At 48.7% G+C, this 23,975-nt stretch overlaps 2 protein-coding genes and 1 long non-coding RNA gene across 3 annotated transcripts in view; 1 reads left to right on the forward strand and 2 right to left on the reverse strand.

The window, feature by feature from the left end:
• LOC102403829 (nodal modulator 1) overlaps window positions 1–355 on the reverse strand; it is a 58,520-nt gene extending 58,165 nt beyond the window's left edge. The window contains exon 1 of the mRNA XM_006050065.4: window positions 92–355. Within this exon, the coding sequence (XP_006050127.3) occupies window positions 92–256 (165 nt within the window). The 5' untranslated portion in view covers window positions 257–355. The remainder of the gene's footprint in view (window positions 1–91) is intronic.
• Window positions 356–3,506: 3,151 nt separating this feature from the next.
• ABCC6 (ATP binding cassette subfamily C member 6) overlaps window positions 3,507–23,975 on the forward strand; it is a 65,367-nt gene continuing 44,898 nt past the window's right edge. The window contains exons 1-8 of the mRNA XM_006050066.4: window positions 3,507–3,671; window positions 4,845–5,027; window positions 6,483–6,608; window positions 6,760–6,888; window positions 10,012–10,137; window positions 12,775–12,836; window positions 16,428–16,559; window positions 20,921–21,124. Of these exons, the coding sequence (XP_006050128.4) occupies window positions 3,636–3,671; window positions 4,845–5,027; window positions 6,483–6,608; window positions 6,760–6,888; window positions 10,012–10,137; window positions 12,775–12,836; window positions 16,428–16,559; window positions 20,921–21,124 (998 nt within the window). The 5' untranslated portion in view covers window positions 3,507–3,635. The remainder of the gene's footprint in view (window positions 3,672–4,844; window positions 5,028–6,482; window positions 6,609–6,759; window positions 6,889–10,011; window positions 10,138–12,774; window positions 12,837–16,427; window positions 16,560–20,920; window positions 21,125–23,975) is intronic.
• Window positions 7,746–8,534, reverse strand: LOC123331511. The gene is made up of 2 exons (XR_006548162.1): window positions 8,377–8,534; window positions 7,746–8,117 (listed from the first exon to the last, which is right to left on the reverse strand). It is a non-coding gene; the product is annotated as an uncharacterized LOC123331511 (long non-coding RNA).

Below are 23,975 nucleotides of genomic sequence, written 5' to 3' on the forward strand. Positions count from 1 at the left end.
GCCTGGAAGGCGAGGACACCGCGGCTCAGCGAGGCTGTGCGCCTGGCCCCGGGTCACACACCGAGCTCCGGGCCGCGGGGCGGGCACTCACCTCAATGAGCGAGTAGTTGATCTCCACGTCCGACTTGACGAAGCCCCCGCAACCCACCACGATGTCCTCGGAACCGCACGCCGGCTCTACCCTGCTCAGCAGCAGCAGAACGGTGGCGGCCACCACCGCCGGCTCGGGTGGCCCCATACCCCGGCGCCCCCGCATGGCCCGGCCTCTGCAGCCTGAACCTCCGCAGGCCTCTGGGTCCCGCCCCTCACTCCGCACGCTGCCGGCGGCTTCCTCTTCTGATGGCAACTGACAGCCCTGTCCCCGCCCCCCCTCCACGCCGCGACCGCGCATGCGCGCCCCGCCCCCACGGCCATGCCCCCAGACCAAATAACTACAGTACAAGCTCAGCAATGAAAGGAGACCATTGGTGCCCTCTGGAGGCCTGGAGGACTCCGCGCACCGTCTGGCTGGTGCAGTTGCAAGGTGCGGGTATACAGGCATAAACTGCAAAGTTGAATTTCGTAGTTTCCTGGTTTGGAATTAGGAATTTGGAATTCCAAATCCCCTACTTTGGAATTCAATAGCACTGAAACTGGAAATGACGAGAGACTATTGATCGAAGTATCCAACAAATTTCCCGAATCTATTTGACCCGTAAATTTCACAAGTGATGTATCATCTCAAACTCCATTTAGGGATTTGGTCGACTGGTGTAACTTTCCATGATAAATGATCAATTAGCTTTTTTTAAAGCAAAACATGTCGTTTAAGTTCAGCATAATATTTTAAAAGATATTTAAATTGTATTTAATCCCACCTCTGCTGCTGCTACTGCTGCTAAGTCGCTTCAGTCGTGTCGGACTCTATGCGACCCCATAGACGGCAGCCCACCAGGCTCCCCCATCCCTGGGATTCTCCAGGCAAGAACACTGGAGTGGGTTGCCATTTCCTTCTCCAAGGCCTGAAAGTGAAAAGTGAAAGTGAAGTCGCTCAGTCGTGTCCCATCAGGCTCCTCCATCCGTGGGATCTTCCAGGCAAGAGTACTGCAGTGGGGTGTCATGGCCTTCTCTGAATCCCACCTCTAGTAACATTTTTATAGAAACAAACTTAGGGGGTTTTCCCCCAGGAAGCAAAAGATGCATGCAGTTTGACTTACTTTGAACTAGCTCTGTGAGGCGATGCATGAAAATCATCTGAAAGCATCTGTCTGAAAATCAGTTCAAAAATCAGCATGTTATGTTTTGTCTCAAGACTGAATGTATGCCATAATGAAGATGAACTACAAGTCACCATATCAAAATAGACAAAAACTGCCCTTCTGACCAGATGTTTGAAATTCTTACATTTCACTCAAGAAAATCAAGTGCTTTTATTTTGATGTTGTTATACCTTGCTCCTAAATGATGAAGTAAAGAGATTTCCCACTGAAATTCGCCACTGTGGTTAAGACTCAAGCACTATGCAACTATGAATTACTACACAGTGGCCACAATGGAAGGATACATGCACCAGAGGATCTCAGCCATGAACACATCTGATTTCTCTCACTCTTCGTTCTCCTTCCAAATACAGTGAGACTCTCAACTGTTTGATTATAAAGAGAAACCATTTAAGTAATTGTTTTATTTTTTAGAGGTTCATTATTTATCATTACAATTAAAACAGATGTTTCCATTTGTTTCTTAACACAAATCCCTGGTTTGTCTTAGCAAATACCAGGGGATTGAAAGTCATCAATTAGAAAGTGCTTGGCCTATGGAATCATCTTATTTTACAGACGGGAAACCAAGGCCCAGAGAGGTAAGAGGACTTATCTAGGGTTGGTGGTTCAGTCAGTAAAGTATCTGCCTGCAATGCAGGAGACCTGGGTTCTATCCTTGGGTCAGAAAGATCCCCTGGAGAAGGAAATGGCAACCCACTCCAGTATTCTTGCCAGGGAAATCCCATGGACAGAGGAGCCTGATGGGCTACAATCCATGGGGTTGCAATAGTCAGACATGACTTAACGACTAAACCACCACCATCAGAGCTCGGCACTCAGCCATGTGCTGTTCAGAGAGCTGGAAAGTAGGCTCTGTATTTGAGTTCTGTTCTTGGCTTACCTGGTTGATTTCCTCTGTGTGCTTTCTGCCTATCTGACCATCCCCCCTCAAACCTTCACCATTTCCCTCAAATTCATCTTCATATATACAAAGAAATAAAGCTCTAGGGCCATGTCCAGTTGCAATGGGGATTTAAGGGGGGGGGGTCCTCAAGCCTCCTGATAATTTCCATCAGCCTTCACCAAAACCACCTCAAACAAACAGAGATGATCGGAATGTAAACAGCAGACCTGCCACACTCAGCTTCAAGAAAAATCTTTGAGTTTTTGCATCCCTGCTCTTCCAGAAGACCCAAGCAGGAAGACAGCTGAAAGCATACTGCCAGGGCCCCAGAAGAGGGTTGGGGAATCTCAGGAAAGAAAGGGGAGAAAAGACCAGGTAGCCCCTGCTGTAGAGGCCCTGAAAAAGGCAAGAGAAAAGAAGACACCAAAGTAACAACGCAGCCTGGAGAGTGCAAAGGATTTGAATTCTTCACTCAAATTAAGCACCTGTTCTTGTCTGTCTGAAAAAGCTCAGTCTTTTATTCCTGTCTTGAAAGGGAATACATGGTCATTGCAGAAGGAAAGAAAATAGAAAAAAGAAAGCAAGAAAAAAGAAAAGAAAAGTAGGAGTTCCATGAACACTGCTTTAGTGCATTTCCATCGTTTTGTCTATGCATATATGTTACATAAAGTCATTTCCCAAAAGAACGCTTGGCTTGGGACACACATTACTTTAAGACCCAGAAGAAAAAGGTAAATGACTTGAATTCATTCCCCACTTTCCCTAACTTAAGCATATACTATTTTTTTTTCTTTGCACACATATCGTAAACTATTTTGTATTATAATCTTTTTTTTTCTCGCTTAGCATTCAGTAATCGTTTTTCCGTATTAAACCTATTTCTTCAATGGCATTTTGAACCACTGCTCAGTAACCTAGGGATGAAATAATACTACGAATGCTAATAAAAGTTAACTCTGATTGAACATTTACAGTGTGCCAAACACTCTGCTAGACGTTTTATTAGTAATCTTAAAATCTTCCCACCATCCTAGAGGCAGACAGGGTCGGTCCCACAGGTGAGCGGGCTGCGGCTCCAACCTTAACCCGGGGTCCTCCCATCCCCCATTCCGTCGGTCGCTGGACTTGTGCACACCGGCTGGGTTCGTTTATCTAGATAAATTCCTGGAATTGCTGATCCACAGTATTCGGGAAGTTCGGGATGACACTTGCGCCAGGGGGAAAGGGGATTATATGCAGACATCACCGCACTTTCTGGGGCTCCGGGACCCCCGCCCTCTCTGCCCTAGGTGGCCGCCTTGAGCGCCCCTCCACCTCGCCTCGCTTCACCCCTCCCCGCCCCACCCCCGCCGCCCGGCCGGACCTTGCCCCCCGGCCTTGCAATCCGAGAGCTCGAATCCCCGCCCCTTCCCCCGGCCGGAACGCGGCCGAGGAAGCCTTCCTCGGACCCCGACAGTCCGACAGACAGACCAACAGACAGACGACGCCCGATGGCCGGGCAAGGCGAGCCCTGCGCGGGCCCGGGGGTGAGTGTCCCCACCCCGTTGTATTCCTTCTCCTACTGGCTCGAGAGATCTCTTGGACAGATCCCTGGGGCTGCGATACAGAGGAGGGGCGGGCCCCCGGGGAGGGTAACAGACCTGCCAGACTAACCCCAGGGCTGGGCGATCTCCTTAACCAAGCTGTTCCCCAAGAGACCAACCCTGTGAAAGGGGCCTCTAGACGCCCCAGCTACAGGACTCCCCACGTCTCTGGTTCCTGCCTCAGCAAAAGACTCTAGTGGGAGGGTGGCAGTGGTATAGGAGGGAGAGAATTAAAGCAACTGTATTTTCTGAAATTTACATTCCCACTTCTCCGGTTAGGAAAGGCCAGCAGAAGATCTGGGGTAAGTACAGATGGAGACCTCTGGTAGAACAAGCTTTGGGGTTAGCCAGGCCAGCGTGGAGTCAGCTCTGTCCCTTCCTATTTGTGTGGGCCTAAAAGAGCCTGTTACCTTCCTGGCTTCTGAGTTTCCTGGTCTATGAAATTGGAACAGTAATACCTGCCTCCTAGAGTGGTTATAGGGCTTGCCTGGTGGCTCAGTGGTAAAGAATCCACCTGCCAATGCATGAGACATGAGTTCGATCCCTGGGTTGGGAAGATCCCCTGGAGAATGGAATGGCTATCCACTCCAGAATTCTTGCCTGGAGTATCCCATGGACAGAGGAGCCTGGCGGGCTACAGTCGTGGGGTCGCAAAGTGTCAGACATGACTTAGCGACCAAACAACAACAACAGAGTGGTTTTAAGTCTGTGCCCAGCAGTCATCATGGATCCCAGGTCTCCTAGATTCTAGGACCCAACTGCCTTGGTTCAAATCCCAGCAGTACCCCTGTCCGGTTGGGTGTGGTCAGTGGAGTTACTCAATTATGAAGTACTCTAGGGATACAGAGGATGAGATGGTTGGATGGCATCACCAACTCAATGGACACAAGTTTGAGCAAAGTCTGGGAGATAGTGAAGGACAGGGAAGCCTGGCATGCTGCAGTCCATGGGGTTGCAAAGAGTTGGATGTGACTCAGTGACCAAACAACAACAAAAATTGCTTAGCACATTTTTATTGTAAATATTTGGAGTCCAAAGAGTTGCCTGGCCCCCCAAGTGGTGAGTTTGGGACCCCTGCATTGTACCATCATAAGGGTCACCCTGGTGTTCCCTCAGGTCTGGAACCAGACGGAGCCTGAGCCTGCCACTGCCCGCTTGCTGAGCCTGTGCTTCCTGAAAACAGCAGGGGTCTGGGTGCCCCCCATGTACCTCTGGGTCCTTGGCCCCATCCACCTCCTCTACATCCACCGCCATGACAAGGGCTACATCCAAATGTCCCGCCTCTTCAAGGCCAAGATGGTAGCCCCTTCCTCTGGGAGCCTATAATCAGACAATGGTCAGGGGGTGGGGGAGCAGGCTGGAATCAGGCAGAGACCCCAAAGTGGACACGTGGGACCCTGTTAATCAGACAGAGCAATACCCCAGAGGCTGCAGAGGGAAACTCAGTGGCATAGACGCTGTCAAACCAATCATCACAGATAATAAAAACCGTACATCCCAAACACACCCACAGACACCCACACACACCCAGACAAGTTTATGGCCACCACAGCCTGGCATTCCCCAAAGTGTACGGTGTACACTCCTAAGATACACACGGTGATTTTAGAGCCACACCAGGACGCACCTTTTAAATGTTAACACTTAGGCATTGATTTTTGTGTTTCCCCGCCAGCGGTACTAAAGAACATTCCTTAAAACTCGTGTGTAGTTGTCCAGTGTTAGAAAAACACTGGCATTCCAAATGTGAGCATCTCTGCTCATTCTCCTGTTCTCCAAACCTCTAGAAGCACGCCCTCCATGGTTCATTTATTCCCATACCACCTTGTAAATATTTGACCTCTTGCCAACCACCTCTCCAGGGTCAGCACACTCCTCCTTAAAGGGCCAGAGAGTATCAGTACTTGTCTGAGATTGCAAGGATCATGTCGCCTCTGTCTCAACTACTCAGTTCTGCTCTTGCAGCAGTAAAGCAGCCACAGACAACAAACAGTAAGCAAGTAGACATCACTGTGTTTCAGTAAAAGTTTATTTATAGTTACAGAAATTTGCATTTCATATCAATTTCACGTCATGGCATATTAGGCTTTTTAAAGTTTTGTTCAATGAGTGAACAATGGGAAACCCGCTCTTAGTTCCGAGGTGATACAACAACAGACAAGAGGCCAAACTCAGACTGCAGATAGTAGTTTTGACTCCTGCTTGAGACTAACTGACGTTCAGTGGTTTCTCCGAGGCTCCCAGGTCTGCGTGTGCGTGCTCTCTCCCATTCTTGATTTCTCTTATCCAAAAGAGAGACCCATTTGACCGATGGCAGCTTGGTCAAAGAAGGCCTGGAAATGTATCAGTCCCAACAGAGAGTTCCTCCTTGATTTAACAGTAGGGATGGAAAGAGACTTAAAGAAGGTACAACTTTTTCACCTGGAGAGTAAATAGCTTTTCATGCCGTTCCTTCATCCCCGAAGCATCCTCCTGTGCGTTGTGGGAGCACCACTGGCATTTTAGAAACCACTGACGTTATTTGTATGGTGCATTATTTATATGACAGTTACAGGTCAAGCTTGAGCTGCGTCACCCCTTACAACTTTTTTCTCTCACGTCGGCCCTGTTCAGTGGTTACGCTGGTACATTGCAGTGCCCCACCCGGGGCCACTGTCCAGTTGGACGTGGAGTCCCTGTCCAGTTGGCAGGGACTGGCAGAAAGGCTGCCATCTTTCTTTCCCCCACCAGCCTTATCCCAGCCCATTTCCCCAGGTGCTTGGGTTCGCCCTCATAATCCTGTGCACCTCCAGCGTGTCTGTGACTCTTTGGAGAATCCAGCAGGGAACGCCCCAGGCCCTCGAGTTCCTCATACACCCCACCATGTGGCTTACCACAATGGTGAGTCGCGGCCCAGACCTGCTGGCTTCCTCCTGGGTGCTGCTTCTCCTGCCCTGGTGGAGGGGTGGGGCAGAGGGAGCTCCCTCCAGACTCTCTCCTCCCCCAGCGTCCCCCACCCCCGGCCCACCTCCCACCCGACCCTCTTGTCCAGAGCTTCGCCGTGTTCCTGATCCATGCCGAAAGGAAGAAGGGCATCCAGGCGTCTGGGGTGCTCTTCGGGTACTGGCTACTCTGCTTTATCTTCCCAGCCACCAGCGCCACCCAGCAGGCCTTGCGAGGGGTAAGTGGGGGCCTGGGTCACCCGGGAACCAGTATAGTGGTTTCAGGCCTTGGGTCCCATCCATCCTCCTCCCGCTTCCACCAAGGCTTATTCTCTCTGCAGAGACACACACTCCGCAAGCACTGAAACTCAAGCAACACACACAGGCATTTCACATAGACGTTCTCATCACCCCATACCTTTTTATCAACAGAAATTCTTATTGTCTTACACACTCAAGTCACACACTTCACTTGCACACACTTGTATGCTCCCATTCACACATTGGGCTTCCCTGGTGGCTCAGACAGTCAAGAATCTGCCTGCAATGCAGGAGACCTAGGTTCAATCCCTGGGTCAGGAAGGTCCCTTGGAGAAGGAAATGGCAACCCACTCCAGTATTCTTGTCTGGAGAATTCCATCGACAGAGGAGCCTGGCGGGCTACAGTCTATGGAATTGCAAAGAGCTGGACACCAGTGAGCAACTAACACTTTTCACTTCACTTTTTTTCATTCGTGTATCACACAACCACAGACTCCAAAACATCACATACACACACACACTCGCCTGAACTCACACTTGCCGCCATCCAGTTGTGTCTATACTTTCAAGCTCCTACAGGACTTGTGCACAAATGTCCCACACTCATACACACACACACACACACACACTGCATGGGCACCGACACACTGTTGGTTCAAAACCTCAGGGGTTCCCGGGTGAAATTAGAAACCAACCCCAGACCTGGAGGGCCAAGAGAGACCAAAGAAACAGGCCGCCACTGCAGTTGGTAGGTGACGATTCTCATAAGCAAGGGAACTTATGTCCGATGCTTGTCTTGGCCGCTGCAAAATACATTGATCTCTGCACCTGCCCGCCAGAAACTTAACAGTTTATAGAGGTTTTAACAGGGTTCAGTCATATGTGCCATCCAGTGGATCTCACCAACACATTGCTCTTTCAAGGTGGCATCCTTGAAGTAGTTCCTAGTGCAGGAACAGTGTGGCCAGAATGCACACTTCAAGGGTGGGAGGGGCGAGTGGGGGTGAGGAGCCTCTGGGTCCAGCTCACAGGTCAGCCAGGGGTCACGTCCTCTGGATGACTTCCTCTGGCACACAGCTGTGTTCGTTCTGACGCCACGTAAGTGCGTGTCTCCCCTCACTCTCCACCTTCACCCGTGCCCTCATGCATCTGTATTTACACACTCATTTTGCACATTCACCTGTATTTCCACGTTAGGGGGCGTGATCTGCAAAGAGAAAAATCTATAACTTCAACCAGGGTTTTTCAACCTCAGCACCCTTTATCTACTTCTCTCTTGGGCGGGGGCGGAGAGGAGCTGTCCCACGTGCTGTGGGATGTTGAATAGCATCCCTGGTCTCCACCCACTGGACGCCAGTAGTACCACCCCATTACGGTAACCTGACACGTCTCCTGACAATGGTAAATGTCCCCTGGGGGCAAAGTCACCCCCAGTTGAAAACCGCTTGCATGGCTGGCACACTCACCCAAGACATCTGATCAGGAAACTGATCAGAGTCTGCCGGTCATCATTTCATATGGTTACTCCCTTCGGATCCCGAAAGAAGAAGGCAGAGAAACACTTTCTATCCTAAAGGACAGATTTTTAACAAAGCAATTTTTGTAACTAATGGGAATAGCCCCCAGGCCCTCCACTGATTTATGAGAGGGTAGCTTTCTACAGTTGACTTAGCAGCTAGCTGTTGGGAACACAGCACTGAAAGAATAATATTGGGACCACATATGCTCTGGAGCTCCATGTGCAAGGCCCTGTGGCAAGCACTTGATGTCATGAATTCAGTGAAGATCTGAATGATCCCATTTTAAAGATGAGGAATCCTAAGCCTTAGAGAAGTGAGCGACTTGCTCTAGGTCACGCAGCTCGGGACTACAGAGCCAAAGCCCACCTCACCCAAATTCAGGACAAACTTTCCGACAGAAACGATAGGAAAAATGACACTATGGGGAGTAATGTAGCTGCACTATCAAATTGTCTACTATCTGTCCCCCAAAACGAAACCAAAAACAGGAAAGTAAAAAATCCAATAGAGAAATTGTGATCTGAAACTTGGGCTCATGTTTAAAAACATAAAAACTCAGTTCACACTGGCTCAAGGGGGAAAAGTCCAAGGGTATCTATTAGCTCACATACCTGGGACCTGCTAGGAGGCGTAGCCGGCCCAGACATTCAGAGAACACAGCTAGAGCTCCATTTCTGCCTGTCCCTTGGCTCTCGCCTTTTGGCTTCATTCTCCAATGGGATGACAAGAAGAGCCCCAATTATTCCAGGCTTTCGTTTCACAAATATAGCAAACCTGGAAGATCTCCCGATGGTTCCAGCTCTCCTTGCTCCAGCATAGGTCCTGCGGCCATTCCTAGCCCAAGCACAGTAGCCAGGGACTAGAACATGCTCATTGGTCAGGCCTCCACCATCTGCCTGCCCCGCCCCTCCCCACCTGCTGGGATGGAATTAGCTCTACATAAACCTCATACCTGAGCATGGGGGGAAGAGTTAGGGTGCTCGGGCCAGAAAGGGCAGGGGGTGAAAAGCAATCATGGCAGGGCAGCAAGAGCTCGTGATCTGGAGCAGATCATCTGTGTGGCCTTGAGCAAGGTACTGTCACTTCTCTGAGCCTTGGTTTCCCACTGAGTAACACAGAGCAAGTAAACGCCCCCTGGGGCAGGGTGGGGAGGGACTTGACGAGACAGTGTATGTAAAGACTCCAGCATGTGCCGGAGGCAGAGTGAATGCTCCCTGAAACCAGCCCCCTTCTTAAACCAGAGAACACTGGCCACAGGGAGTGGGATGGGAGATCGGGGGGTGGGGTTCCTTTGTTGCCCAGGGAGAAAGACAAAGTGTCCTTCAATCTGTGTCCTGGTGGCTAAGGCCAGTGGCCACCTAACTAAGGGCACACACCCTGCCTGCCGTTTGTCTGGACAGAATCTGTGTAAGCCAGGTGTTTTCAAGGCCAGGAAGGCTGGGGGCTCCAGCCACCGGCCTGGGCACTGCTCCCAGCATCAGAAACCCCGTTCCGCGTCCACCCCTTCCCCCCTTCCCGACACCCTCCCGTCTCTGCTCCTCCTAAGCCCCGACTCAGAGACTTCTGCTTCCTCTCCCGCAGGATTTCCAGAGCGACCCTTTCCGGCACCTGTCACCCTACCTGTACTTGTCTCTGGTGATGGCGCAGTTTGCACTGTCTTGCCTCGCTGATCAACCCCCGCTTTTCCCGAAAAGGCCCCCGCAGGCTGTAAGTCACCATGTCTCCAACCAATGCCTTGCTTGTCCCTGTTTCTCTTCTGGTCCTCAGTGGCCCCCAAGTGATGGAAGGAAGTTAAATTAAAGCACAGGCCTTTATTATTTTTTTTTATTCATTCAGCCAAAAAAAGCATATTACATATCGACTCTATGCCACGGGTTGGCCAACTCTTTCTGTCCAAGATAGAAAATATTCTGGGCTTTGTGGGCCATATGGTCTTTGTATGGCAGCTACGGAGGTCAGGTTTTACAAAAAGCAGACAGACTATATGTCAATAAGGGAACATGGCTGTGTTCCAATAAAACTTTATTCGCAGAGAAAAACAGTGGGCCGGATTTGGCTTGGGGGCTGTAGTTTGCCAACCTATTCTGTGTGCCAGCTCAGTACTGAGGATCTTTGGTAAAAAGTGATGTCTCTGTCCTCATGTGACTAATACCCAATAGGGGAACCATTAATCACACAATTACACAAATGTGTGGAAAATTACAACTCATCATCATAAAAATTCAGGATTAAAGTGACTTGCTCAATAGAAGTGCTCCATAGGAGAAGTTCATGGTCCATAAGAGTTTACAGCAGATAACACTGTGAAATCTGGAAAGAATTCTCTGAGAAAAAGACAGTTGAGTGGAGATCATCTAAAAAGATGCTCAACAGTTTGAATAATTAAATAATTAAATTAAATAATTAAATAATTAAAACTGTAATAGGACTTTGTCCAATGAGTAGCAGAAAAAAAATTAAAATTGATAACACATGCTGATGGCAAAGATGTGGTGCAATGAGCATTCTCATGCCCTATTGGTAAGAGTATAAATCTGTGCAGTCTTCCTGGAGCCACTGGTAAAATCCCACCTCTTCTTCACCTTCTTGTCACATTCACTGAGAGATATTGTTGAAAACATTGCTTGTGTCATGCATGGTCCTTGCTTTGGGAATTTCTTGGTCTCAGTATTAATAAAGTTGTTCTGAGCAACTGTTAGTTCTTACCTAGGCACTTTCACCGAAAAAGCAAGAGAGTTCCAGAAAAACATCTATTTCTGCTTTATTGACTATGCCAAAGCCTTTGACTGTGTGGATCACAATAAACTGTGGAAAATTCTGAAAGAGATGGGAATACCAGACCACCTGACCTGCCTCTTGAGAAATCTGTATGCAGGTCAGGAAGCAACATTTAGAACTGGACATGGAACAACAGACTGGTTCCAAATAGGAAAAAGAGTACATCAAGGCTATATATTGTCACCTTGCTTATTTAACTTCTATACAGAGTACATCATGAGAAAGGCTGGGCTGGAGGAAGCAAAAGCTGGAATCAAGATTGCCAGAAGAAATATCAATAACCTCAGATATGCAGATGACACCACCCTTATGGCAGAAAGTGAAGAAGAACTAAAGAGCCTCTTGATGAAAGTGAAAGAGGAGAGTGAAAAAGTTGCCTTAAGGCTCATCATTCAGAAAACTAAGATCATGGCATCCAGTCTCATCACTTCATGGCAAATAGATGGGGCAACAGTGGAAACAGTGGCTGACTTTATTTTTCTGGGCTCCCAAATCACTGCAGATGGTGATTGCAGCCATGAAATTAAAGGACACTTACTCCTTGGAAGGAAAGTTATGACCAACCTAGACAACATATTAAAAAGCAGAACCATGACTTTGTCAACAAAGGTCTGTCTAGTCAAGGCTATGGTTTTTCCAGTGGTCATGTATGGATGTGAGAGTTGGACTATAAAGAAAGCTGAACGCTGAAGAATTGATGCTTTTGAACTGTGGTGTTGGAGAAGACTCTTGAGAGTCCCTTGGACTGCAAGGAGATCCAACCAGTGGAGATCAGTCCTGGGTGTTCATTGGAAGTACTGATGTTGAAGCTGAAACTCCAATACTTTGGCCACCTGATGCAAAGAGCTGACTCATTTGAAAAGACCCTGGTGCTGGGAAAGATTGAGGGCAGGAGGATAAGGGGACGACAGAAGATGAGATGGTTGGATGGCATCACTGGTTCAATGGACATGGGTTTGGGTGGACTCCGGGAGTTGATGATGGACAGGGAGGCCTGGTGTGCTGTGGTTCATGGGGTTGCAAAGAGTTGGACACGACTGAGCAACTAAACTGAACTGAGGCACTTTCAGCCCTGTGACCAAATCCCTTTTTGCCTTGCCTGCTAGGAAGCACCAAGCCCTTTGGTATCTACTATGGTTAAGTATCGGAGAAGGACATGGCAACCCACTCCAGTACTCTTGCCTAGAGCATCCTGTGGACAGAGGAGCCTGGTGGGATGCTGTCCATGAGGTCACACAGAGTCAGACACGACTGAAGCAACTTAGCATGCGTGCATGCACTGGAGAAGGAAATGGCAACCCACTCCAGTGTTCCTGCCTGGAGAATCCCAGGGACGGGGGAGTCTGGTGGGCTGCAGTCTACGGGGTCGCACAGAGTCAGACACGACTGAAGCGACTTAGCAGCAGCAGCAGCAGTGGTTAAATATACAGGACATCTCAGTCTGGTTTTCAGTACTAAGCTTGTTGTCAATTCATTCTGTCTTCCTGCCCTTAGCTCTGCTTGCCACATACTGGCCATGGATTATGAGACCAAGTCCTCCCACTTCTAAATCTTTTGTCTTTGCAGAATCCATGTCCTAAGGCTGGGGCCTCCTTCCCCTCGAAGGCCATGTTCTGGTGGGTTTCTGGGTAAGTAAAGAAGCAGGGGAAGGGGCTGGGGGTGGGGGTGGGGGGTGCCCCCACCCACCTACATGTGCCGCTCTTGTTTGTTACCACAGCTCTTTCCCAAGGAGATTTCCCCAAGCCTACCAAAGTCAGCCAGGCTTTCTCCATCCCAGCCTGGGTACTGGGATTTTAGTTTGTCCACCATCCATATCCCATTGCTACTCACTCACTGGAGTGAGATTGGAGTCCTGGCTCTGTCTCTTAGCTGGCCACATCACAAGCATTTAGTCTCAGTTTTCCCCTCTGTAAAATGGGAACAACTCTATCTTCATTAAATGTAAAGTACTTAGTGCTTGTATATAGAAGGCACTTAATAAAATCGTATCTCTATCTAGTCCTTCCACCAATGTAGTTATCTGCTAAACACCAAGGGTGAGGAGGCAAAAGACCAAATCTTTACTCACCAGAGGCTCCCAGGCTGGTGGAGAAGATGTTTCTCCAGGGTTACCACACCAGGCATGGAGGACGTACCTACCTCCTGGACCCTCTCTTGACCACACTGCCATCAGATCATATTTGAATTCTGTCTCCACCACTTCCTGGCTGTGTGACCTTGGGCAAGCTACTTAACCTCTCTGTGCTTCAGTCTCTGCACTTGTCAAATGAGGATCATAATAGCATCTACCTCACAGGGTTTTGAGGATTAAATGAAATGAGGTTTCTGAAGCACTTAGAACAGAATCTGGCCCATAAAAAGTTTTATATAAAGTGGTTATTAAATAAATGAAGGATAGACTACTCTGTGGAGAAGGCAATGGCACCCCACTCCAGTACTCTTGCCTGGAAAATCCCATGGACAGAGGAGCCTGGTAGGGCTCCTACCAGTCCATGGGGTCACTACGAGTCGGACACGACTGAGCGACTTCACTTTCACTTTTTACTTTCATGCGTTGGAGAAGGAAATGGCAACCCACTCCAGTGTTCTTGCCTGGAGAATCCCAGGGACAGGGAAGCCTGGTGGGCTGCCGTCTACAGGGTCGCACAGAGTCGGACACGACTGAAGTGACTTAGCAGCAGCAGCAGCAGCAGACTACTCTGAGGGCTTCCCAGGTGGCTCAGATGGTAAAGAATCTTCCTGCAGTGTGGGAGACAGGTTCGATCCCTCTGTTGGGCAGATCCCCTGGAGAAGGGAATGGCAACCCACTCTAGTATTCTTGCCTGGAGAATCCCCTGGACAAGAGGAGCCTAAAGGGCTACAGTCCATGGGGTCACAAAGAGTCAGACATGACTAAGCGGCTAAACAACAACGAAGACTACTCCGAGGGTATGGAATTGGTGGAGGGCATGGAATTGGTGGAGGGTACAGAATTGGTGGAGGGCATGGAGTTGGTGGAGGGTACGGAATTGGTGAAAAGAGCCTGGAAGTTTGCTAAATATCTCTGAAGAGAATCTAGCCCACTGTTTACCAAATGCAGGCATTTATGGGCCATTCCTCAAGCTTTTTGCCTTATTTGGGTATCACTTATACTCAATTTACTCAATGTTTTTTCTTTGGATTAATTTGCTTTCTCTATTTTGTGTGTGTGTGTGCTTAGTCGCTCAGTTGTGTCTGACTCTTTGTAACCCTATGGACTGTAGCCCGCCAGGCTCCTCTGTCCATGGGATTCTCCAGGCAAGAATACTGGAGGGGGTTGCCATTTCTGTCTCCTTTCTCTACTTTAGTAACCTGTTATAAGGGAAACTTCCTATCACTACCAAGATCACAAAAATCTAGAATCCCTTGCCATGTAAAATGCTAAAAGTAGTTTCAGTGAAAAACAAATATGAATAATTTCTGGATTCAAACTCTTGCTTGCCTGAGTTTACTGTGTATTAGAAAAGGGAACTTGAAAAGTCTCAAAAAGGAGCTCAAGACCAGCTCCAAACAAGCCCTCCTTGGTGTCACAAGAAAGATGAGAGACCTAAAAGGAAAAAAAAAAACCATTCCTGCTGTGGAAGTCTGCAGTAGTTAATTTCTTTTCTTTATGGCCTGCTGGCTTATTTGCCCCAAGGCATATGGGATCTTAGTCCCCTGACCAGGGCTCAAACTCATTTCTTCTGCATTGGAAGGTGGATTCCTAAATTCCTAACCACCAGGGAAGTTAATTTCTTGTGTATGCATGTTGGTTTGAAAACTGGCCTCAGTTAACCAAGGGCAAGGAGAGACAGAAGAAAGAGGCAGCCACTCCAGGCTGGAAGGAGGCAGGGTTAACAACAAGCCAGGGATCTTACATACGAGGCGTGTCTTGGGCCCTGCAAGCTGAGTACATCTCACTGGACTTCCTAGAGTTTACAGAACAGCCTTAACGGGGTTCAGACACATACACCATCCAGATAGTCTTAATACTTACTCTCAAAGTAGCTCCTAATGTGGTAACAGTGGGCAGAACGTATGTTCCAAGGACAGGGGAGGGAGGAGCCTTAGATTGCCCGGGCCCAGGTCATAGGTCCACCAGTGGCCACATCCTCTCGATGACCTCCTTCAACAGTGCACCAACTACAGTCATCTCATATACCAGTCCCAAGCGCAAGAAAACATTCTCATTTTAAGGTGAGAAAATTGAGGTCCATTGCCGGGAAGTGACTTGCCCAAGGTCACAGCACTGAAAAGTGGTGATTTTATTTGACAAATCTTATGCCCGGAGCCTGCTAGTGGTAAAGAACCTGCCTGCCAATGCAGGCGACATAAGAGATGCAGGTTTGATCCCTGGGTCGGGAAGATTCCCTGGCAACCCAATCCAGCATTCTTGCCTGGAAAATCCCATGGACAGGGGAGCCTGGCAGGCTACAGTCCAGGGGTCACAAAAGAGTTGAACACAACTGAAGCGACTTAGCACCCATGCACACACATGCCATGAGCTGGGAGGTGGTGATAGGAGAGGGAGAATCTTTGTCTCCATGAAACTTATCGCTAATGGAGGAGAAAGACTAAATAAATAATCCGACCAAAAAAAGTAAACAGTGGTCATCGCAGCAAGCATTAGAAAGAAACAGCTCAGGAAACTAAGGGATCTTGCAATGGGGAATCTACCTGGACTCAGGTGTGGGGGTCATAAAGTGGGCTTTTAAGGAAATCATGTCCAAGCCAGAGATGCAGGACAAGTGAGAAGTGGCAGGGAAAGAGTTTTAAACAGAGGGACATGCATGTGCAAAGGTCCTGAGGCCAGGTGGCTGGAGCAGTGAACCAGGAGGAGAATGGGGAGAAGTTCAAGTTTCCTCCACTGTAATAGTTTTCAACTCTGGACTTCTGACTCCTAGGGAGGCTTATTTCCCCTGTTACAGGTTACTCCTTGTTTAAGTCACTTAATCTCTCTGAGCCTCTGTTTTCTTCCTCATCTGTAAAATGGGACAATAGTAATCTATCATATAGGCTCATGTGAGAATTAAATGAGATAATCTTTGTAGACTGGGAAGCGCCTACCACGGTTAGTGCAGTTAGATAAATTGCTTTCCTTGTACCGAGGGGCCAGCAGAGGTGCAGAGGTAAACAACTTACCAGGGATCACACAGCTACCAAACCAGGACACTGCAGAGGTGGACGCGGGAAGGGCTGGCTGTGGTGACCCTCTCTTATAGGTTGGTCTGGAAGGGCTACCGGAGGCCACTGGGGCCAAAAGACCTCTGGTCACTTGGGAGCGAAAACTCCTCTGAAGAACTGGTTTCCCAGCTCGAAAAGGAATGGACAAGGAACCGCAGCGCCACCCAGCGGTGAGTATGTGGAAGGTGGGCGCTTAGCCCGAAGCTAGTCAGCAAAGCCCTTGGTCCCACAAACAACCCCGCCCCTATTCTGGGCTGAGTCCCTGAGAAATAAGTTCTCAAATAGGTATAATTAAGCCTGGGTTAAATGTAGCCCTGCCGTCGAGTAGTTGATGACCTTGGACAAGTCGCTTGACCTCACTGGAGCTTGATGTTTCAGGGCACAGACAAAAGTAGCTCTGTGGCAGGACTGACAAGGTTCCCTTGCATACTCTAGGACTTCGTGATTATTGTTATCGATGGCTAAATCCCACACATTGAAAGGAGCCAGAGAGAGAGTCTACGGGCTCATATAGCTGAGAAGGTGGGTCTGGCCTCAGGTGCAGCTGGATTCAGAACTTGCGTGATGTTCAATTCTTTGCCTCCGTCTCTAAGCTCAGCTGTTGTCCGACACTGGTCTCTCCATAAGGCTTGTCCCATACTACGCCAACTCAACACCCACTTCCTCACCAGCCACCTAAAAAAAAAAAAAAAAAAAAAAAAAAAAAAAAATCTCAAGGAAGGGCTCTGATTGGCTGGCTGAGTCATGTGCCTCTCAGGGGCCAATCCCATGGCTGGAGGGCAGGCCACATGATTGGCAGTCCTTTCAGAGCCACACAGGGAGGGGAGGGGCTGCTCCCGGAAGGAAGGGTATATGTTTTCCAAAAGGGATAAATAATATGACAGATCGAAACAGCAGCTCTCTCTCACCTCAGGCATATCTTGCTGTACTGCCCCTCCACTCTTAAATGAGTTTTGAGTTCATCCCAAAGGGCTCTGGAGGTCTTGTCCACCTTCTCCCAGCTCTGCTCTCCACTGCCAGCATAAGAATGATGGTCACCCAGTATTAGAGCTGCAGCAGAAGCATTCTCCAGAACGGCTTGAGAATCTGTGAACAACTGACAGTAAGAAAGCAGAGTGGCAGGGTTATACAGAGATCTGGCTCAGGCATTTTCTGAGCTCACTGCGTATACACGGGAGAGAACTTTGGTTTTGTTTCTAAAATATGTTGCAACCTTTGCGGGAAGGGTGAGGACGTCATCTTAAGAGGTCACAGACCGATTTGTTTGCTGGCCAAGTCAGGGTCACAGGGGGCCAGCATGTGTCTTGCTGTTGTTTGAGGTTTGTGCTTTGTTTTGTTTTTTTGGGTAAGTTGCCAACATTTAAGCTGTTGGAGATGTTACAAAAATATGGAATTTGGGTGTCTCTTAAAGTAGAATGGCAGTGTTAGGTCGCATCCCTCATGACAATGGGAGGGTGGGTCTGGGAAGTGGTTGCCCTGTGGAACAGGGCGTGTGTGCTTCACTTTGCCACAGTCTCTACCACTCCCTTTTACATCCCCCAGCAACACCCGGCCCTCACACCCCCTTCCTTGCTCTGTGGTCATTTTTGGAGCTGGCACTAAATCGCTTTGGGACCAGACACCGAAGACCAGCCAACAAGTCTAGTGGTTTCCCTGGTGGCTCAGACAGTAAAGAATCTGCTCTCATTGCAGGAGACCTGGGTTTGATCCCTGGGTGCCAGGGCCAAGGAGAGGTGACATCTTGGGGCTACAGGGATGACCAGGGTAGAGATGTGAGTGCAGGGTTAGAAAAATGGTTGAATTAGAAATACTGCTGGCCTCAGAGGCTGGGGGTAGGGGTAGGCTTCAAGACAGGTAGTAAACTAATATTTGTTTATTTCTTTGCAAGCAGGGTGGTAATGACTGGCTCCTTGTAGCCTTTTGTGCTAAAAATACCAAGTTGTCCTAGGACTGCTGGTTGAGATTTGCCCTTCCCCTTCATCCTGAGGGGGGCTTCCCTGGTGGCTCAGAGAGTAAGGAATCTGCCTGCTATGCAGGAGACTGGGTTCAATCCCCAGGTCAGGAAGATCCCTTGGAGAAAGGAATGGCTACCCACCCCAGTATTCTTGCCTGGAGAATTCAATGGACAGAGGAGCCTGGCGACCCACAGTCCATGGAGTTGCACACAACTGAGACGCTAACACTTTCACACTTTTCATCCAGAGGAGATGCTCAGAAGATTCTTGAGAGGGGAAGGGGGACTGGAGGCCCAGCTTGTGGTGGAGGGGTATTCACCCCGTTAGCTGGGCTCTGGGAGTATAAAGGCTGACATTGAGGGGGCAGGGAACGGGGATGTCTCAAGTTGTCTCTCTAAAGAAAAAGGCCCAGGCACGCCACTGATCCTTAAACTCACTCACGTGGAAGAGGGCTGGGCCGTTTGCTCTGCAGGACAGCTGGAAACTCGGCTCTGTTAAAAACCAGTCCAGGAGACTAGTTGCACAGCATTCTAGTAAAAGCAACCAGTGGGTTAAGTCGAGTGTCAGGAGGAAATCTGGAGAAGTCAGTCAGTTCCCAGGCTGTGGGTGCTTGACTGAGGGCCTGGCAGCCAAACCCTGTTTGGATGATGGGGATACAGCCGTACACAAGACAGCTGAGGCCTCTCGTCCCATAAAGCTGATTTTTTGGTGGAGAAGACAGATACTTGCAAGTTGAAGTCAATGCTGGGACAAAAATAAGGGTCTGGGACGGGGAAACAGAGATACTGCAGTTTCCCAGCAGGGAAAGCGTCTTTGAGGAGGTGATGCTGAAATGGAAGTCAAGCCTGGAAGAACTGGGCAGAGACATTCCAGATCAAGGGCAGTTTGTGCCAAGGCCTGAGAAAGGTGAGCTGTGGATGTGTCAAGGTGAGGAAAGAAAACCAGCCCAGGAAAGAGGACCAGGATGAAGTGGAGAAGTGGGTGGGGGCCAGGTCACACAAGACTGTGTCTAGAAATGGAGACATTTTATTAAACCGTTGAAGGATTTTATGCAGGAAAAAAAAAATAGTCTACCCACTTGGAGTCCTAACAAGACAGATGAGAAAAGGAGTTGGAGACAGCATGGCTCTGAGGGTGATGAATGAAATGATTCCATCCAGTGGGCAGGGGTGGGCAGGGATGGCCTTTATAAGAAGGTAATATCCTTTTGGCATTCAAGACCCAAATATCCAAATGCGAGTGGCAGGCCATGCCCAGCTCATGATGGAGGCCAAGCCACAGCTTACCAGAGATGCCAAGCTAAACCACAAGCCAGGCCAAGCGGGGAGGGGTAAGACCTTGACTTCGTTCATGAGGGCTTAGGTACCTACACTCATCAAGGGCTTTTTTCTTTTTAATTTTTGGGTGAGAGAGGGGGCTCTGTGTGAACTTTGAGTAAAGGTCTGGGTTCAGGACTTCCGTGGTGGTCCAGTGGTTAAGACTTCCACCTTCCAATGTAGAGGATGTAGGTTCAATCCCTGCCCAGGGAGCTAACATCCCAGGTGCCTCACAGCGAAAAAACCAAACCATGAAACAGAAGCAATGTTGTAACAAATTCAATAAAGCCTTTAAAAATTATCTACATAAAAAAAAAAATCTTCAAAAAAAATTCTAGGCTCAAATCCCTGCTCTGTCCTCCATGTGTGACCTCAGGCACCTGTCACCACCTCTCAGAGCCTCAGTCTCCTCTGAGGTCAAATGGGGACCCTGTGACACCCAGGGGCCAGGGAGGTCGAGAGGAGTTGATGAGCTTATGTGAGTGAAGAACTGATCCCAGTGCCTGGCCCTGGGTCCCAGCTCTCAGCACCACTGAAGTTCTGATAATCTCATAGGCTGTCAGAGCCAGAAGGGACCCAGAGTGGGACCAGCTCCATCTTTGCATGAGGATACAGAGGCACAGAGAGGGGAGCAGCCTGCCCAAGGCCACACAGCAACCGCATGGCTGCCAGGCTCTCCCTATGGCCAAAGCCTGCCTCTGGAAGGGCCCTCAGGCCTCCCTGCTCCTCTTGTCACTTCTTCCCCTGAACCTTTCCCTGATAACCCAGGGCCTGGGACCTTAGACGTCACAGCTGCCAGACCTTCCATCTGTGGTTTCACTCAGTCCAGGGGTGCCAGGCTCAGACCTCAGCAGTGATTCTAAACTGGTCCTCAACCAGTTCTGAACCACCTCAGGGCTGGCTGGGGTGGGCTGCCTAAGGGGTCAGAAAGTGCTCTGAAGGTTGGGGTTGAATCCCAGCCCTTTCATTTCTCAACCGTGCATCCTTCCCCAGCTTTACCTTCTGAGCCTCAGTTTCCTCATCTGTGAAATGGGGTAACACCCAAGGGAGCTCTCTGGGGTCTTTTTCTTAAGGTCACTAATCCCATTCATGAGGGCTGCACCCACATGACCTAATCACCTCCCGGAGTTCTCACCTCCTAATACCATCACACTGGGAATTAGATTCAACATGAATTTGGGTAGTGGGTGGGACAGGGGTGGGGACATAAACCTTCAGTCTATTAAAAGGGCTCAGAGCTGATGTCTTCTTTCCCCTAAGGCACACCAAGGCGACAGCATTTAAAAGGAAAGGAGGCCATAACAAGGAGGCCCCAGAGACAGAGACCCTCTTGCCGCAACAGCAGGGGAAGAGGGGCCCGCTGCTGAGGGCCATCTGGCAAGTGGGCCACTCCACCTTCCTCCTGGGGACCCTCAGCCTCATCGTCAGTGATGTCTTCAGGTTCACAGTGCCCAAGCTCCTCAGGTGGGTCCAGGCCTTATGTGCCTTGTTGAGGCTGGTGGTCCCTGAACGGTGTTCTTCCAGGGCCTGGAGGGCCTTCAACCCTCCTTCCGCCCCTGCCTGGACCTCTGGCGCTCAAGGCACTGAGGGTGGATGAAAAGGGTGCTGAGGAAGAACAGAAATAAATGAAAAAGTGACTCCCGTTTCCCTTGGGGAGGGAAAATGAATGAATTTGGGCTGACTGCATCACTTTGCTCTCGCTGTACCACAAAAGTCCCCAAAAGTGAGGGGCTTCAAACCGCTTCCTTAGCTGTGATGGTGTGGGGCATCAGTTCATGCTGGGTTCAGTCTTGGTGGGTTCAGTCGTGTGTCTGCAGTCACCGAGATGGTCTCAGCTGGGACAGCTCATCTCTCCCCTGATGGTCTGTCACCCTCAAAAGGCTGATTTCCAGCTCTTTTGCGGGGCTGCTTGGCGGGATCTCTAGACAAAGCCCTTTTCTCCTGAAGCCAAAGCTGGTTGTACAGCCAGCCCAGATTCAAGGGGTGGCCTGTTACTTTGCTCAAGCTGCCGTAGCAAAGGACTACAGACAGGGTGTCGAGCAGAAATCCTTTTCCCGGTGCTTATCTTTTCTACTGTCGTTTCTTTCTTTTCTTTTTTGTAAAATTGAAGTTTAGTTGATTTATAATGCTGTGTTTCAGATGTACAGCTAAGTGATTCCGTTTCATCAGATTCTTTTCTCTCAGAGGTTATTATAAACTATTGAGTATAGTTCCTTATTCTGTACAGTGGATCCTTGTTGGTTATTATTATTTTATAATAATCCCAAACTCTTCATTTATTCCTCCCCTTTGGTAACTTTGTCTTCTATGTCTGTGAGTCTGTTACTGTTTTGTAAGTTCATTTGTATGATTTTTTTTTGATTCCACATATAAGTGATATCATATATTTATCTTTGGCTTACTTCACTGTGTGATAATCTCTAGGTCCATCCATGTTGCTGCAAATAGAATTATTTCATTCATTTTTATGGCTGAGTCGTATCCATCTCTTTAATCTGTTCATCTGTTGATGGAGCCTAGGTTGCTTCCACATCTTAACTATTGTGAATAGTGCAATGAGCATTAGGGTGCATGTATATTTTGGGATGGTGTTAGTGGTAAAGAATCATCCTACCGAGGCAGGAGACGCAAGAGATGAGGGTTCAATCCCTGGGTTGGGAGGATCCCCTGGAGTAGGAAATGGTACGTAACTCCTGTATTTCTTGCCTGGAAAATTCCATGTAGAGAAGAGGCTGGCAGGCTACAGTCCCTGGTGCCTCAAAGAGTCAGACACGACTGAGCGACTGAGCACATGCACACACATCTTTTTGAATTATAATTTTCTCTGGATATACCCAGGAGTGGGATTGCAGGATCGTATGGTAGTTCTATTTTTAGTTTTTTAAGGAACTTCCATAATGTTCTCTTCCCCGAGAGAAGGGATAGGCTACCCACTCCAGTATTCTTGGGCTTTCCTTGTGGCTCAGCTGGTAAAGAATCTGCCTGCAATGTGGGAGACCTGGGTTCTATCCCTGGGTTGGGAAGATGCCCTGGAGAAGAGAAGGGCTACCCATTCCAGTATTATAGCCTGGAGAATTCCATGGACTGTATAATCCATGGTGCCTCAAACAGTCAGACATGACTGAGCGACTTTCTCTCACATTCCTACCCATCTCACATACTGTTCTCTATAGTGGCTACATCAATTTACATTCCCAGCAACAGTGTAGGAGGGATCTCTTTCTCTTCACACCCTCTCCAGCATTTATTGTTTGTAGACATTTTGGTGATGGCCATTCTGACCAGAGGATGAGATGGTTGAATGGCATCACCAACCCAATGGACATGAGTTTGAGCAAGCTCCGGGAGTTGGTTATGGACAGGGAAGCCTGGTGTGCTGCAGTCCATGGGGTCGCACAGAATTGGACATGACTTAGTGATTGCACAACAACAAAGTCTAAGTGGTGTGAAGTGATCCCTCATTGTAGTTTGGATTTGCATTTCTCTAATAATTAGCAATGCTGAACATCTTTTCATGTGCACTTTGACCATCCATGTGTCCTCTTTGGAGAAATGTCTATTTAGATCTTCTGTCCATTTTTTATTTGGGTTATTTGTTTTTTTGATATTAAACTGTGGGAGCTGTTTGTGGATTCTGGAGATGAATCCCTTGTTGGTCACATCATTTGCAGATATTTTCTCCCAGTCTGGAGGTAGTCTCTTCATTTTTGTTTCTGGTTTCCTCTGCTGTACAAAAGCTTCTAAATTCAATTAGGTCCCATTTAAACAGCAGACATTTTTGTCTTCCCATCACCGAAGGCTAGAAGTTCAAGATCAAGGTTGTTTCCCCTGAGGCCTCTCTTGTTGCCTTGTACACAGCTGCTTTCTCTCTGCATCCTCACATGGTCTTTCCTCGGAACACACGCACCCCTGGGGTCTCCTTCTGTGTCCAGATTTCCTCTTCTTCTAAGGACACCAGTTGTCCTGGATTCAGGCCCCTCCTAACGGCCTTGTTTGAACTGAATCGCCTCTTTAAGGGCCCTGTCATCAAATGCACGGTCATATTCTGAGGCACTGGGGGTTAGGACCTTAACATATACATTTTGGGGGGACACAACTCAGCCATAACAGATGGGGATAAAAACTCCGCCTGTTGATTGGAGATGTAAGTCATGGTGGAAATGAGCGTGGACAGTGGGAGAAATAGTTGCAATCGTTTTTGCAAAAACAAAAGACCCTCTGGTACTGTCTGGTCCTCCAGACCTGGCCAGGCTTAGGCAGAGGCAGTAGCCATGGGCATCCTCTCTCACCAACTTCTCCCTCCCTCTCCTCCTGC

The sequence above is a fragment of the Bubalus bubalis genome, chromosome 24 (genome assembly GCF_019923935.1).
Source record: "Bubalus bubalis isolate 160015118507 breed Murrah chromosome 24, NDDB_SH_1, whole genome shotgun sequence".
In the NCBI taxonomy this organism is placed as follows: Eukaryota; Metazoa; Chordata; class Mammalia; order Artiodactyla; family Bovidae; genus Bubalus; species Bubalus bubalis.